Source organism: Rhinatrema bivittatum, chromosome 14, assembly GCF_901001135.1.
Source record: "Rhinatrema bivittatum chromosome 14, aRhiBiv1.1, whole genome shotgun sequence".
Classification (NCBI taxonomy): Eukaryota; Metazoa; Chordata; class Amphibia; order Gymnophiona; family Rhinatrematidae; genus Rhinatrema; species Rhinatrema bivittatum.
The window spans coordinates 36,325,957-36,342,647 of record NC_042628.1 but is presented as its reverse complement, the minus strand read 5'-3'; the positions used below and the strand labels follow the sequence as shown (position 1 = coordinate 36,342,647).

At 53.4% G+C, this 16,691-nt stretch overlaps 1 protein-coding gene across 1 annotated transcript in view; it reads left to right on the top strand.

Annotated features, from left to right (window-relative positions):
* Positions 1-16,691, top strand: part of CCDC78 (coiled-coil domain containing 78) — a 131,044-nt gene that overhangs the window by 107,811 nt on the left and 6,542 nt on the right. Inside the window, exon 20 of the mRNA XM_029577285.1 lies at positions 12,407-12,488. Within this exon, the coding sequence (XP_029433145.1) occupies positions 12,407-12,488 (82 nt within the window). The remainder of the gene's footprint in view (positions 1-12,406; positions 12,489-16,691) is intronic.

The window sequence follows — 16,691 nt, the reverse complement described above, 5'->3', positions numbered from 1 at the left end:
CTAAACGGTCGACGATTCCGGTGACGGGGGCCACGACGCTCAAGGATATCCAAGACAGAAAGCTGGAGACTCAGCTCAAGAAAGTCTTTGGAGTTTCGGCTCTGGGCGTACTGGCCTCTAATAGGCACAGTCCGGGTGGCTATTGGTAGTATTTGCCCTGAGAGCCGGCTTGCGCTGGGCTCCGGTGCTCAGGCCAAGGCGAGCCTCTCGGGTGAGGAGGCGGCGCAAGCGGACAACTTGGTGGCGGTTATCGAGTACAGCGCGGAGGCGATGCACGACCTTCTGCGGCCGTCGGCTAGAGCCATGGTCTCGGCAATTTCGGCCCAATGTCATATTTAGCGGTGGATGGATCTCCCAGGCTCATCTAGGCTCGCTCTCTTTTAAGGGGCAGTTGTTACTTGGCAAGCAACTGGACGACCTGATGCAGTCCCTTGGAGAAAACCGGGCGTTCTAGTTGCCGGAGGACAGATACAGGGCCCGGACTTCGTTTTCCAATAGGTCCCGCGTTGGGGGGGCCCAGGAAGTCGCGGCCACAGAGATCGTCGGGGGCCCCGTATAGATTTAGTTCCTCTCGACGGTCGTCCTGGTCCCAGTCCTTTCGAGGAAGGACATTTGGACGGCAAGGCGGTTCCTCCTTCAATGAAATGCGGAGGGCCCCTTCCCCGCAGCTGGCTCCATCGGTTACACCGAAGGTAGGAACCAGGTTGGCGCGGTTTTACGGGGAATGGGCCAGGATAATCATGGACCAGTGGGTCCTCAGCGTGATAAGACATCTGGGCCGGTATCCCATTTCCTTCATAGTGCCAAAGAAGGGGGGCACTTTCTGGCCCATCCTGGACCTCAACGGAGTCAACAGATGACTCCGCGTCCCTCGGTTACGCATTACATTTTGCTCGGGTTCCGGCGGATATAGTTCTGGTGTCCCCTTACAAGGGAGGCATCAAGCGTTGGCAGTCCGGGATACGCTGCGACGCCTAGAAGACCTGGGCGCGGTAGTTCCCGTGCCTCCGGGACAGCGTCCCTCGATCCCAAATGGAGACGGTCCGCTCAGTCATAGCTTCGGTTCGACCAGGGGAATTCCTGGCATCGCTGGCTCTGACGGAGGCTTACCTCACATCGGGACTTCGGCCGTGCCTTCACCGCACGCCCCTACTTGGACGATTGGCTGGTTCGAGCCAAATCCGAAATGCAGTGCCGACAGGCAGTCGACAGAGTCCTGCAGCTCTTGCAGTCGCTCGGATGGGTGGTCTATCTCGCCAAAAGCCGGCTGGTCCCCACCCAAACCCTGGCTTACTTGGGAGCGCTGTTCGACACGACGCAAGGCAGGGTGTTTCTGTCCATGGAGCGGGTCTGCAGGCCGCAGGGTCAGGTGAGCTGGCCTGTCCCTCCGGATTCCGCAGGTGTGCGATTACCTGATGGTGTTGGGATCGATGGCGTCATTGGGGGCGCTAGTCCCTTGGGTGGGCGCTCATCTGCGTCCATTGCAATCCGCATTGCTCTCCCGCTGGAGGCCGGTGTCCGAGGAGTTTTCTCTTCCCCTCCCGCTCACGGATCAGGCGAGGTCCAGTTTGCAGTGGTGGCTCAAAATCAACAATCTGACACGCGGAGTGTCTCTGCTCATGCCCGCCTGGACGGTAGTCGCCACGGATGCCAGCCTCTCCGAGGGGACTACCCCTCCCTGGTCGAGGCCGCTGCTGAGGGTTGAGGACCCGGCCTGTCACTGGCAGCAGCGCCGGGGGTGACACCGGGGAGCCCGGTTCACTCACCCCCGCTGGACCGGACACTTCAGGACCAAGGTCAGCGGACAGGTAGAGAAAAAAAAAAAAAAAAAGTGACTTTGTTTTCTTTCTTGCCGTTTTTCGCCGTCTGTGAGGTTGGCTTTGGTTTTGCAGTGGGAGCGTTCCGCGGCCGTTTTTGATTTTTCTCTGGCCTCTTGGCGGCTTCGGCGGTCCGGGCCGGTGCGGTGCTTGCCGAGGGGCGTTTCGGGCCGCGAGTGCGGCTCCGCGCGCGCGCGCAGGTGCCGCGCGGCGGGCTTTGTTTTTCTTGTTCTGTCGGGCGGTGAAGGGCCGTCCGGCGGTCGGGGGGTTCGCGCTCGACCGCGATCGCCGCCGCGCGCTGCTCCTGAAGGAGAAGGCAGGGCCGACCGGTCCCCGCTCAGCGCGGGAACGGCGGCCATTTTAGGGTCCGTAAGGGAAGCCACGCGGCGGGCGGTGGAAAATGGCGGCATGCCGCCGGCGTTGTCTCCCCAGCAGCGGGACCCCGGGGGGGATCCCCCGCAGGGGGGCTGCTCCTTCGGCGGTTCGGAGTCAGGAGGAGGCCTCCTCCGACTCTGAGGCCTCGTTTTCGTCGGCCCTCGCGGTGCCTTGAAGTAAATTAAAAAAAAAAAAAAAAGAGATACATAAATAAATAGATTTATGCTCAAAACGGAAGGGATCGTCGGTCAAAGGGTCGGTCTGATCCCCAGAAGAAGCGAGCGGGGGAGGGTCCCCAGAGACCCGTGGACCCGCTTAGAGAGCGGCGCTCGAGCCGCGGGGGCCCCCGGGAGACCAACTTTGCATTGGCTTCATCCGGGGACGTAGACCCTGATTTAGGGGCCCCGCGGGACGACGGTGCGCATGCGGCCGCGGATACGATCCACGCGGGGCACAGTAAGGGCACCCCTGCGGTGGAGGGTGCCGACCCCAAGGTGGTGCGCTTGTTCCGGAAGGAGGAGCTCGCACCGCTTATTCCGGCTATTCTCCTGTAGGTGGGTGTGCATGCTCCACCCATGGAGCCTACAAAGGATTTACCACGATAGACCCGGTGCGGTTGGGCCTGACGGGACCCGCCCCGGAGTTGGGCTTCAAGGTTAATAAAGCTGTGGATAGCTGTACCCGTTGCCGGAGGACGCGCTGGATTCCCCGCGTCTTCCACGAGTGGACGCAGCGGTTTTCGGTGGTCACTAAACGGTCGACGATTCCGGTGACGGGGGCCACGACGCTCAAGGATATCCAAGACAGAAAGCTGGAGACTCAGCTCAAGAAAGTCTTTGGAGTTTCGGCTCTGGGCGTACTGGCCTCTAATAGGCACAGTCCGGGTGGCTATTGGTAGTATTTGCCCTGAGAGCCGGCTTGCGCTGGGCTCCGGTGCTCAGGCCAAGGCGAGCCTCTCGGGTGAGGAGGCGGCGCAAGCGGACAACTTGGTGGCGGTTATCGAGTACAGCGCGGAGGCGATGCACGACCTTCTGCGGCCGTCGGCTAGAGCCATGGTCTCGGCAATTTCGGCCCAATGTCGTATTTAGCGGTGGATGGATCTCCCAGGCTCATCTAGGCTCGCTCTCTTTTAAGGGGCAGTTGTTACTTGGCAAGCAACTGGACGACCTGATGCAGTCCCTTGGAGAAAACCGGGCGTTCTAGTTGCCGGAGGACAGATACAGGGCCCGGACTTCGTTTTCCAATAGGTCCCGCGTTGGGGGGGCCCAGGAAGTCGCGGCCACAGAGATCGTCGGGGGCCCCGTATAGATTTAGTTCCTCTCGACGGTCGTCCTGGTCCCAGTCCTTTCGAGGAAGGACATTTGGACGGCAAGGCGGTTCCTCCTTCAATGAAATGCGGAGGGCCCCTTCCCCGCAGCTGGCTCCATCGGTTACACCGAAGGTAGGAACCAGGTTGGCGCGGTTTTACGGGGAATGGGCCAGGATAATCATGGACCAGTGGGTCCTCAGCGTGATAAGACATCTGGGCCGGTATCCCATTTCCTTCATAGTGCCAAAGAAGGGGGGCACTTTCTGGCCCATCCTGGACCTCAACGGAGTCAACAGATGACTCCGCGTCCCTCGGTTACGCATTACATTTTGCTCGGGTTCCGGCGGATATAGTTCTGGTGTCCCCTTACAAGGGAGGCATCAAGCGTTGGCAGTCCGGGATACGCTGCGACGCCTAGAAGACCTGGGCGCGGTAGTTCCCGTGCCTCCGGGACAGCGTCCCTCGATCCCAAATGGAGACGGTCCGCTCAGTCATAGCTTCGGTTCGACCAGGGGAATTCCTGGCATCGCTGGCTCTGACGGAGGCTTACCTCACATCGGGACTTCGGCCGTGCCTTCACCGCACGCCCCTACTTGGACGATTGGCTGGTTCGAGCCAAATCCGAAATGCAGTGCCGACAGGCAGTCGACAGAGTCCTGCAGCTCTTGCAGTCGCTCGGATGGGTGGTCTATCTCGCCAAAAGCCGGCTGGTCCCCACCCAAACCCTGGCTTACTTGGGAGCGCTGTTCGACACGACGCAAGGCAGGGTGTTTCTGTCCATGGAGCGGGTCTGCAGGCCGCAGGGTCAGGTGAGCTGGCCTGTCCCTCCGGATTCCGCAGGTGTGCGATTACCTGATGGTGTTGGGATCGATGGCGTCATTGGGGGCGCTAGTCCCTTGGGTGGGCGCTCATCTGCGTCCATTGCAATCCGCATTGCTCTCCCGCTGGAGGCCGGTGTCCGAGGAGTTTTCTCTTCCCCTCCCGCTCACGGATCAGGCGAGGTCCAGTTTGCAGTGGTGGCTCAAAATCAACAATCTGACACGCGGAGTGTCTCTGCTCATGCCCGCCTGGACGGTAGTCGCCACGGATGCCAGCCTCTCCGGCTGGGGGGGCGGTCTTGCGGTGGCCGCTCGGTGCAGGGACAGTGGTCCAAGGCACAGTCACAGTGGTCCATCACTTGCTTGCAGACCAGACCGGTCACGTTGGGCGCTACAGTCGTTCCTCCCTTTGCTCCGGGGGACTTCGGTCAGAGTGTTGTCGGACAATGCGTCCACAGTGGCGTATATCAATCACCAGGGCGGTACGAAGAGCCATGCGATGGCGGAGCAGGCGTGGCTGCTAATGCTCTGGGCGGAAAGAAATCTGATCAACATCGCGGCGTCCCACATCGCAGGAGTGGACAATGTCCAAGCGGTTTTCCTCAGTTGGCCTCGGTTGGACCCGGGGAGTGGGAACTGCCAGAGATGGCTTACCACCTAAGTTGCCAAAGGTGGGGAACGCCACACATGGATTTGATGGCCACAGGTCAGAATGCCAAGGCTCCCCGATTCTTCAGTCGACGGTGAGAACGAGGAGCCGAAGGGGTAGATGCGCTGGTACTCCCTTGGCCCACGGACGTTCTCCTATATGTTCCCTTCCTGGCCTCTGATCGGCAAAGTCCTTCGTCGAATAGAATTGCATCTGGCGAAGGTGGTCATGGTCAGAGGGGTGCCGGAGTGGTCACGACGGCCATGGTTCGCGGACCTCTTGCTCTTGGCAATGTAGGCTCCTCTCCGTTTTCGGGGGGACGCGGGGTCCGGTATCTTTGGAGGACGTGGCTCACTTCTGGCTCGCGGCGTGGCTTTGAGAGAAAACGTTTAAAGACAAAGGGATAGTCGGATGCGGTGGTAGCTACCTTGCTGAGTTCTAGGCAGCGGTCTACGTCTTTTGACTACGTCCAGGTCCGGACGGTGTTTGACGATTGGTGTAGATCGCGTGAAGTGAATCCGGGGTTACCATCCGTGCCGGATATCCGCGCTTTTCTTCAGGCATGCAGCGCCCTCCGAGTACAGGTAGCGGCGCTTGGCTGTCTCAGAGGAAAGGCACACGGTCGGTCGCTGGCTCATCATCCAGACGTGGCGCGTTTTCTTCGTGGAGCTACGCATTTGCGGCCTCAGTTGTGGCATCTTGTCCTTCCTGGACTCTTAATTTGGTGCTCTCTGCTCGGTGCCCGTCGCCTTTAGGAGGGCGACACTAACAGACCTTACCTTGCAGGTGGGTTTTGTTCTCGTAGCATGGAGAGTTTCAGGTTACAGGCGTTACCTTGTCGAGAGCCGTTTGTGCGCTTCTCGGATTCTGGAGTCTCTCTAAAGACCGTTCCTTCGTTCCTTCCGAAGGTGGTGTCTGCTTGTCTTTTGAACCAGACGGTTGAATGGCCTGTTTTCCTGAGGGCCCGCGGGCTGATCCGGACGCCAAGGTGTTGGTGAAACTTGATGTCCGCAGAGTTCTGCTCCGTTATCTGGAGGTATCGAATCCTTCCGGGTTTCGGACCAGCTTTTTGTTTGGTTTTTCGGGTCCAAAGCAGGGCGGCGCTGCTTCTCGAGTGTCCGTTTTCTCAAGGCAGGGTGGCGCTGCTTCTCGAGTGTCTGTTTCTCAGTGGCTGAGGGCAGCTATTTCTCCTGCGTACCTATTGAAAGGTAAGCCTGTTCCGGTGAGCCTCCGTGCTCACTTGGTGCGAGCTCAGTCCACCTCGTGGGCGGAATCTTCGCACGTGTCGCCACTGGAGTTTTCGCAGGGCGGCAATTTGGAAGTCGTGGCATACGTTTTGCTCGACACTATCGGCTGGATGTTCGGAACCTGGATTCAGGGGGTTTCGGGGGGAGAGTTCTGCGAGCGCTTCTCTCCCCAGAGGAATCAACCACGAAACGGCCAAGAATCCAGGAAACACCGGTACCTCTGACGCCAGGGCCTTCATCCCATGGAGATGCACCAATTGTCGAACCTCCACAGGGCTCTGTGGAAGGAACATCGACACCTCCACTGCCACCGCGTACAGCTGCTCTGCCTGCACCAGCTGTTACACAGGAATTGTCGGATTTCATCCGTCAAGCGGTGCTCCAGGCCTTAAAGGAACAGATGCCGATTCCGGCGCCTTCGCCAATGCCGGTGCCTCCACCGATGCCGGTTCCCGAACCGATGCCAACAACCTCGCCGGTGCCTGCACCGATGCCAGCACCACAGCCTAAGTCGATGCCGAGGCGACCATCGATACCAACGCCGATTTCATCGTCGATACCAGACCTGATGCCATTGATGCCGATGTCACCTAGGGCTCCAGGACATCCTGAATTTGCGCTATACCAGCTTCTCATGAAGAGCTTTGATGAAGTAGTCGGTGCTCTTCCACCCAAGCCGCAAGAAGAGATTCCTGGACGGATACCGCTCAATGATCCGCAGCCAGGTCCTTCAGGACTTCCTCGTCCACCAAGATCTTCTCCGATATCTCCACATCAGGACGATCCATACGATACTTGGGATGATGGGCATACAGACACTTCCTCTGAAGAATTTATGTCAGATCCTTCCCCTCCAGACCAAAGGAAGAAATCTCCACCGGAGGATTTATCCTTTACAAATTTTGTTCAGGATATGGCAGACACCATACCCTTCACCTTGGTAACTGAAGAAGATGCTAGACAGCAAACATTGGAGGTCCTCCAATTTGTGGATCCTCCAAAACAAGTATTAGCCATACCTGTCCATGCAGTCCTCCTAGACTTACAGCATCGACTCTGGGAGCACCCATGCTCAGTACCTGCTGTCATTAAAAGGATGGACACTACTTATTTGGTACAGTCTGTTCCTGGCTACCAAAAGGCATAACTTCCACACCAGTCAGTGGTTGTGGACTCCGCACAAAAGAAGTCAAAAAGGATAAGGCCGCATTCCTCCACTCCCCCAGGAAAGGATCATAGATTCATAGATTCCCTGGGGAGAAAAATTTATCAAGGAGCCATGTTAAATACCAGAATTTCACCTTATCAATTATACATGACTCAATATCAAAGAAATCTGTGGAAACAGATGCAAGAATTTTCAACATCATTACCACAGCAATATCAAGAAGCAGCCCAAGCAATCATTCACAAAGGACTTGAAGCTGGCAAGCACGAAGTCCGAGCCGCTTATGATGGTTTTGAAACAGCCTCCAGAGTAGCGGCCTCTGGTATAAGTGCAAGATGTTGGGCATGGCTTAAGGCCTCAGACCTCAGGCCTGAAGTCCAGGAAAAATTAGTTGACTTACCATGTCTTGGTGACAACCTTTTTGGTTCCAAAGTACAAGATGCGGTAGCACAATTAAAAGAACACACAGAAACCCTGCGCCAACTTTTGTTAATTACATAGGATTCTGCTGCCCAGTCATCTCGTCGGCCTCCAAGAAAAGAATCTAGACGACCCTTCTATCGACAGAGGTGCTATTACCCTCCAGCATCAAGGGGCAGATCTTCTAAGCCGCAGCAAAGAGCTCAGCCCAGACAACCTAGGGCGGCTAGGCCTCAACTTCCACCCCAGACGGGACCGGTTGCAGGCTTTTGAGGCCATTCCCAGAGACCAAAGTCACCTCTTTAATCCTCAACCAGATCTACTGGTAGGAGGCCGAGTATCCTCCTTCTACAACCATTGGATACAAATAACAACAGACCAATGGGTACTCGCAATAATATCTCGAGGTTACCAACTCAATTTTCTCTCAACTCCAGGAGATTCTCCTCCGAGACCTCTTCCTCTAAGCAAAAATCACATAATCCAATTACAAGTAGAATTATCCACCCTTCTGAGAGCCAGAGCTGTAGAGCCGGTGCCCCGGACTCAGCAGGACAGAGGATTCTATTCTCACTATTTCCTCATTCCAAAGAAAACCGGAGGCTTACGTCCCATCCTAGACCTCAGAAATCTCAACAAATTTCTGAAGAAAGAAAAGTTCAGGATGGTCTCTCTAGGCACCATGCTTCCACTTCTTCAAACAGGAGATTGGCTTTGTTCTCTGGATCTTCAAGATGCTTACGCTCACATTCCAATATTCCCTCCTCATCGCAAGTATCTGCGCTTCATGGTGGGTCATCAAAATTTCCAGTACAGAGTACTACCATTCGGAGTTGCATCAGCTCCCAGAGTATTCACAAAATGTCTGGCAGTAATAGCAGCACACTTACACAAAGAAAGTGTCCATGTCTTTCCTTATCTAGACGACTGGCTCATCAGAAGTCAATCTCAACAAGGAGCTCTGGCTTCCCTCAGTCGAACAATTACTCTACTTCACTCCATGGGCTTTCTCTTCAATTATCAAAAGTCCCATCTCATTCTGTCTCACCTGCTTCAATTCATAGGAGCAGAATTGAACACCATACTTTCAAAAGCTTTTCTACCCAAGGGCAGACACACTTTCCCTATTGGCAAACTCGCTACACTCAAAGAAACAAGCAACAGCTCATCACTTTCTAACCTTACTAGGCCACATGGCCTCCACAGTTCATGTCACTCCTATGGCAAGGCTAGCCATGAGGGTAACCCAATGGACTTTAAGATCACAATGGATCCAAGCTATTCAGCCACTGTCCTCTCCAATTCACTGTCCCCTTATTGGAGAGGACAGCCACTGTCCTCTCCAATAAGCTATTCAGCCACTGTCCTCTCCAATTCACTGTCCCCTTATTGGAGAGGACAGCCACTGTCCTCTCCAATAAGGGGAGGAGGAATAGCCTAGTGGTTAGAGCAGTGGACTATGAACCAGGAGACCAGGGTTCGAGTCCTGCTGTTGCTCCTTGTGACCTTGGGCAAGTCACTTTACCCTTCATTGCCTCAGGTACAAAAACTTAGATTGTAAGCCCTCTGGGGATAGAGAAATACCTACAGTACCTGAATGTAAACTGGTGTGATATCTCAATTGAGATTGAATGTCGGTACATAAAAATAATAAATAAAAAATAAATTCAAGTGACCCACCAGTTAAGGTCATCTCTACTTTGGTGGGCGAACAAGGACAACTTGCGCAAGGGCCTGCCCTTCCAACAACCAGTCCCACAGATAACTTTAACTACAGATGCATCTACCTTAGGTTGGGGATCTCACATGAACAATCTCCAAACCCAGGGTACTTGGACAAAACTCAAAGCAACATTTCAAATCAATTTCCTGGAACTTCGAGCTATACGTTATGCACTGCATGCGTTCAAGGACTGCCTTTCACACAAGACTGTTCTGATCCAAACGGACAACACAGTGGCCATGTGGTACATCAACAAACAGGGAGGTACGGGCTCGTATGTCCTCTGTCAAGAAGCTGCACAGATTTAGGACTGGGCCCTGATACACTCGATGTTTCTACGGGCCACTTATCTGGCAGGCATTCACAACGTAGTGGCAGATCGACTCAGTCGCCAGTTCCAACCACACGAATGGTCCCTGGATCCCTTAGTAGCAACCAGGATATTTCAACGTTGGGGACAACCAACAATAGACCTCTTTGCGTCATGCCTGAATCACAAAGTGGACAAATTCTGCGCTCTACACAGACAGAATCACCAATTAGCCAAGGACGCCTTTGCTCGCCCTTGGAACTCAGGCCTTCTATATGCGTATCCTCCAATACCGCTCATAACCAAAACTATAGTGAAGCTACAACAGGACAAGGGGGTCCATGATACTCATAGCCCCATATTGGCCTTGACAAGTATGGTTTCCCACACTTCTAGACCTCTCGATCAGAGAACCAATTCGCCTGGGTGTAGCTCCCACTCTCATAACTCAGGATCAGGGTCGGTTGCGCCATCCCAACCTTCACTTCCTATCCCTGACGGCATGGATGTTGAAAGCTTGATTTTATAACCACTCAATCTTTCAACCAATGTATCTCAAGTGCTTATAGCTTCACATAAACCTTCAACACGAAATAATTATTCTTCGAAATGGAAAAGGTTTGCCTTGTGGTGCATGCAAAAGAGTATTGACCCTTTCTCCTGCCCCACAACTTCTCTACTAGACTACTTATGCCATCTTTCAGATTCTGGTCTCCAGACATCATCTGTAAGAGTACATTTAAGAGCAATCTCAGCTTACCATAACAAGATGGGAGATGCACCAATATCCTCTTGTTAGTAGATTTATGAGAGGTTTAATTCACCTTAAACCACCGATTCGGCCACCTGTCACAGAATGGGACCTGAATCTGGTCTTAACAAGGCTCATGCATTCTCCCTTTGAACCCATGAATTCCTGTGATCTTAAATCTCTCACATGGAAGACTATCTTCCTCATAGCCATTACATTGGTTAGAAGGGTTAGTGAGTTACAAGCACTTGTCATGTACTCACCTTATACAAAATTCCTACATGATAGAGTGGTTCTCCAAACACATCCAAAATTCCTTCCCAAGGTAGTTATGGAATTCCACTTGAACCAATCCATAGTTTTACCCACATTCTTTCCAAGGCCTCATTCTCACGAAGGAGAACGGGCCTTACATACCTTGGACTGTAAACGTGCGCTAGCCTATTACTTAGACCGCACTGCAGTCCATAGAAAATCCACTGAACTCTTTGTATCTTTTGATCCAGACAAACCGGGTAAAGCAGTGGGTAAACATACTTTATCCAATTGGCTAGCTGATTGCATACAGTTTTGCTATGAAAAAGCAGGCCTCCCTCTCCAAGGGCGAGAAAAGGCACATTCAGTAAGAGCAATGTCAACCTCAGTAGAACACTACCGTTCAGTGCCAATTCTTGGCATATGTAAAGCAGCAACATGGAGTCCTCTTCACACCTTTGCAGCTCATTACTGTTTAGACAAAGAAGGACGACAAGATTCAGCCTATGGACAATCTGTCTTAAAGAACCTATTTCCAATATAATCCCAACTCCTTCTACATCCAACCTGCTGTGATCTTCGGCTGCCTCATTTTCAACAACACTACTTCACTGTTGTTTCACTACAAAATGACTCAGCCTCTAGCTTGCTAATCACCCATATGTGAGGACTAGCATCCTGCTTGTCCTGGGATAAAGCAAAATTGCTTACCTTGTAATAGGTGTTATCCCAGGACAGCAGGATGTAGTCCTCACGAAACCCACCCGCCACCCCGCGGAGTTGGGTCTGATACGTTTTATTATTTTATTTTTTGCTAAAGCTTATTGCTACATACGAGACTGAAGAGAGACCCCTGTGGCAGAGAATATCATGGCATGCTGGGCATGCTCAGTGGCCTCACAGGCCAGTCAAAAGTTTCTAGAAACTTTGACAGAAAGTTTTCCGCAATAGGGCTTCATCAATGATGTCACTCATATGTGAGGACTACATCCTGCTGTCCTGGGATAACACCTATTACAAGGTAAGCAATTTTGCTATATAGAATTACTCAATGAGCAAAGTGGGAATCAGAAGCTTCCTCACTGAGCTGCTGAAGAAAAGGCGCTCAGAGTGGGAGTGGACAGTGGGAAGAAGTCTAAGCTCTAGAACTTTGAGCTTGGGACAGCATGACATTGACCACACGAGCCATCAGTGTAAATCCATGGAATAGACTTGTCTAGAGCATCTTCTTTGTCATAGAAGAGCTGAATGAATTCCTGCTTGGCAACTAGTGAGGGTGTTTGTGACCCATTCAAACTGGGGACACATATGAGATATTCACTAAAATCTGAGTATATCCTGCATATGGCAATCCAATGTTGTTTGCATATGTTGGTGCAATTAGGAAATGTGTCAGTGCACTTAAACTTCTTTTACTTCCTCTGTGTGTTCTCTGACTTTAGCTAATGTGTACTAAAACATAGTCCTTTGGGTACTATCCCATCTTCTTTAATACTGCACAGTTCAAGAAAATGCCTGCTCAGTGAGACTGGCTTAAAACCAAATAAATTCTTCTGTTTTGTAGGCCAAGGATTAGTGGAAAGCTAGGTGATGAGGGATGGGCTGAAATAAGGAAGCAGCTACGAGAGTTCACACACGCCACTCAGGTAAAACCAAACACAAATCTCTCCATTATCCCCTCTCCCACCCCACATACCAGGGGGCAGATGGGGCAAATTGTATCTTCCATCATTCTGTGCAAATCTCATCATGTCACATAATCTGGCAATGCCACTAAAGAAGTATGGGGAGAAATGTGCACAATAATATTTAACTCCATTACAGGACAATAACCCCCAGGTCTCATGCATTGTGCTGCAAACTCCAGCATTTTCAGCTCTAGAGATATCAGCACAAACAGCAGACTTCCATCAAAATATCTGAAAAATCTCCAGCATAGCTCTTGAGCGTCTTTGCAGACAGTGAACATTTGGAATTATGATTCGCTGTACGTATCCGGATCAGTCCAAACCATGGGTTATGCCTCCCTTCCAGGAGGTGGAGACTGAGAAAAACCTGAAAGGCACCCTCACTTAACCTGGTGTGCCTCCTGCATCCCTTCAGTATTTCTCTGTCTCCAGCAGATGGAGGTGGTGCAAACTCTGCAGTCTTGCCCTGTTTCTGGGGTTAGGCTATCCCTTAAATTTAACTAAAATTGAACTAGCTATAAGTTCCTGAACATACCCAGATCAGTCCAGAGAAGTGGGTTGTGTATCCCTACCAGCAGGTGGAGTCAGAGAACAATTAGAACTTTGAGCACTGCTACATAACGAGAGTGCCACCTGCAGTCCCTCAGTATTTCTCTGACTCCAGCAGGTGGTAGAGATGCACTCCTGCAGTCTTAGTTAGCTTTTAGTCAGTGTGTTTTGTTTTTAGCAAGTTTAAAAAAAAAAGACAGTTCTTCTGCAGAGAGAAGTTTTCTCTATCCTCCCAGGGGGTTGTTAGATTCTGCGGGGTCATCCTCTCTGGTGGCAGGTTAAAGGAGCTGGAGCTGGTAACCTCACAGGGCTCCAGGCAGATAAGAAGCAGGGTAAGTGATTACTGGTGGTCCAGTCCCTCTTATCCCGGGCTGCTTTGGCTTTGGAAAAAAAAATTTCTTTTTTGGTCAGTTACGATCCAGGACCCCTGCCCATCGGAATTGCCACATACTGGACTAATTTTGCTGCTTTTTTTCACGTTTTTTGGGCCATTTTTCTCCCCCCATGATGCCACAGCCATTTTTGTGTGTAGCATATGATGAATCCACTGCGCAGCTTTCTAGAGCTGAGATTTGCTCCCGATGCTTACCTGGTGGGGAAGGCAGCTCCTTTTCAGGGTCTGCCGAATTGCCCAAGCCTCGAGGGGCTTCCAAATGCCCTGCTCAGCGAGATTTCAGTGCTGATCCCTTTTCCCTCAGTGTGCAGGGTCAGCAGCCATCTTAAGCACATGTGCAGCAGCTCAGGCTGATGCTACGGGGGAGGGGCTGTTTCTCCCAGCCCTGTCACCAGTCCCTGCCAGTCCTGATGATTGTTTGATCAGGACCAGGATTTTTTCCAAGGGGGATAGGATGTTGATCCTGATTCTTTTTCTTTAGATTTTGTCCTCCTTATGCACAAAGCATTTTTGGCTTCCAGGTCTGTGAGACCTGTGCAGGGACCGGCTCCCAAAACCGCATCTTTATGGGTAGCCAAGTTAAAAGGCGCTGTGGCTTCAGATGGCTCTGCCGCCCCGGTGGTGCCAGGACATGCGGCAGCTGATGCAGGGGCCTCTCTGCCCCCTCCCGCAGGGGGCGGGGGAGGAGATTGGATGAGGATCAGGGGAAACAGAATCCCCTGGATGGCGATGACACTAAGGTGGTCTACCTGTTTCAGAGAGAGGAATTAGAGCCTCTCATTCCTGAGGTTCTTTCAGAGCTCGGGGTGGAGCTCCGCCGCAGGTCTCGGTGGACCCAGTTCTAGCGGGATTTCAAACACAGACCCAGGTTTTTCCAGTCCATGTCCTGCTGCAGCAGCTGATGACCAGGGAGTGGGATGCTCCGGATGCTGGTCTGTGGGTTGGACGAGCCATGGATAAGCTTTATCCCTTAGTGGATGATTTTTTGGATCTTTTGCGGTCTCCTAAGGCGGTCGCTTTGGTTTTGGCGGTTGCCAAAAGAACCTTGATCCCGGTAGCAGGCTCAACGGCTCTCAAGGGCCTGCAGGACCGCAAGCTGGAAGTGCTGCTCAAACGCATTTTCGATGTGTTGGCCCTAGGTATCCGGGCGACGGTGTGTAGCAGTTCCCTGTACATACCCGGATCAGTCCAGACATCTGGGTTTTGTCTCCCCTCCAGCAGATTTCCAGGGGAAGAGATAGGTCTTGGTGCTAGACCGGTGAGTCAACTTTTTTTCCCACTATTACAAAATGCCTCAGCCTTCAAGATTTTATATATGTGCTCGTTGCCAGACCTTAAACTATCCTACTTACCAGAACTGTTTAGCTTGTCAGCTTTCTGACCAGGAACACTGGGCTTGCAGCAGTTGTCTGAAAAGGAATGTTTCCGTCTACCAGCAATGCTTAAACTGTTCCGCTCCTAGACCAGGATGGTGGACTTGCCCTTGCATTCCGTGCCTTTTCCCTCCAGGCAAACCCTGCCCCTGCTGCACAACTACCGGGCCATCTGTTTCCCTAGATACATCAGCCAGTTCTTTTACACCATGTTCAGCTACTGGCTCAACTAAGAATGTTTTTACCAATGGCAGTTTGCAAACAGAGAATTCCAGCACATCATTTCACAAAGCTTATAACCAAAAGGCAAGTCATATTTCAGAAAAACCTAAAACTGCCTGTGTCTTCACTAACCTGCAAGTCCACACTAGAGAACCAGGAAACCATGATCTGGAGTTTAAGAATCAGTCCTCATTTACCATGTCCTCTGCTGCCCTGTCTTCACCCCCCTTTCACACCAACATAACTACTCCCATGACTGGTGAACAACGCACAACTGACTTCAGTGCTCTGCCACCTCTGAATGTCAAACTACCTCAAGAGGAGCCTGCTGCCTTAGTGCCCCGAGAGGTGTCTGAGCCTGCTGCCTTATCACCCCCGGAGGGGCCTGAGCCTGTCCTGCCGCCCCAGGTGGGGCTTGGACCTACCGCTGTGCCTCAGAAAGGGCTTGAGTCTGCCGTACCGCCCCCGGAAGGGCTTGAGCCTGACCTGCCGCCCCCGGAGGGGCCTGAGCCTGACCAGCCGCCCCCGGAGGGGCTTGAGCCGGACCTGCCGCCCCCGGAGGGGCTTGAGCCTGACCAGCCGCCCCCGGAGGGGCCTGAGCTGGACCTGCCACCCCCGGAGGGGCTTGAGTCTGCCGTACCCCCCCCGGAGGGGCTTGAGCCTGACCAGCCGCCCCCAGAGGGGCTTGAGCCTGACCTGCCGTCCCCAGAGGGGCTTGAGCCTGCCCTGCCACCCCCGGAGGGGCTTGGATTTACCTCTGTGCACCAGGAGGGGCTTGGACTTACTGCCTTGATGCCCCCAGAGGGGTCCAAACCGGCCCAGCTGCCGCCCCCGGAGGGGTCCGTACCGGTCTTGCTGTCGTCCCCGGAAGGGTCCGAACCGGTCCTGCTGCCGTCCCCGGAGGGGTCCGAACCGGTCCTGCTGTTGCCCCCGGAGGGGTCCGAGCCAGTCCTGCTGCCGTCCCCGGAGGGGTCCGAGCCGGTCTTGCTGCCGTCCCCGGAGGGGTCCGAACTGGTCCTGCTGTTGCCCCCGGAGGGGTCCGAACCGGTCTACTGCCGACCCTGGAGGGATCCGAACCGGCCCAGCTGCCATCCCTGGAGGGATCCGAACCGGCCCAGCTGCCGTCCCCAGAGGGGTCCGAACCGGCCCAGCTGCCGTCCCTGGAGGGGTCAGTACCGGTCTAGCTGTCGTTCCTGGAGGGGTCTGAGCCTGTCGCCTTGCCCCAGGAGGGGTTATGCACTGCCTTATCGCCCCAGGAGGGGTTATGGACTGCCTTACTGCCTCAGGAAGGAGTTCAACCTGCCACTTCACCTCAGGAGGGGTCTGACTTCATTATTGAATACCCCCTGCAAAGATGGGACCCAGGAGGAGGGGGAGGCCTTGAGGGGGGGGTACTGTTACGGCTGTGGCTGCTGTGCAACCGCCTCACCACCAGGGGTCCCTCAAGAGCAGGCTCTCCTGACTGGCCCAGTCCATCTTCCTTGTTTTTCTCTATGTTCTGGACTTCCCCGTATAACCCTGCCTGGCAGTTCCCTCGGTGCTTCGGCATCGAGCTCGCCTGGGCTCCCTGCTCTAGCCTTCCTTGCTTTGCTGTGCGTGTGGTCTTGGACCCTGCTTTGCTTT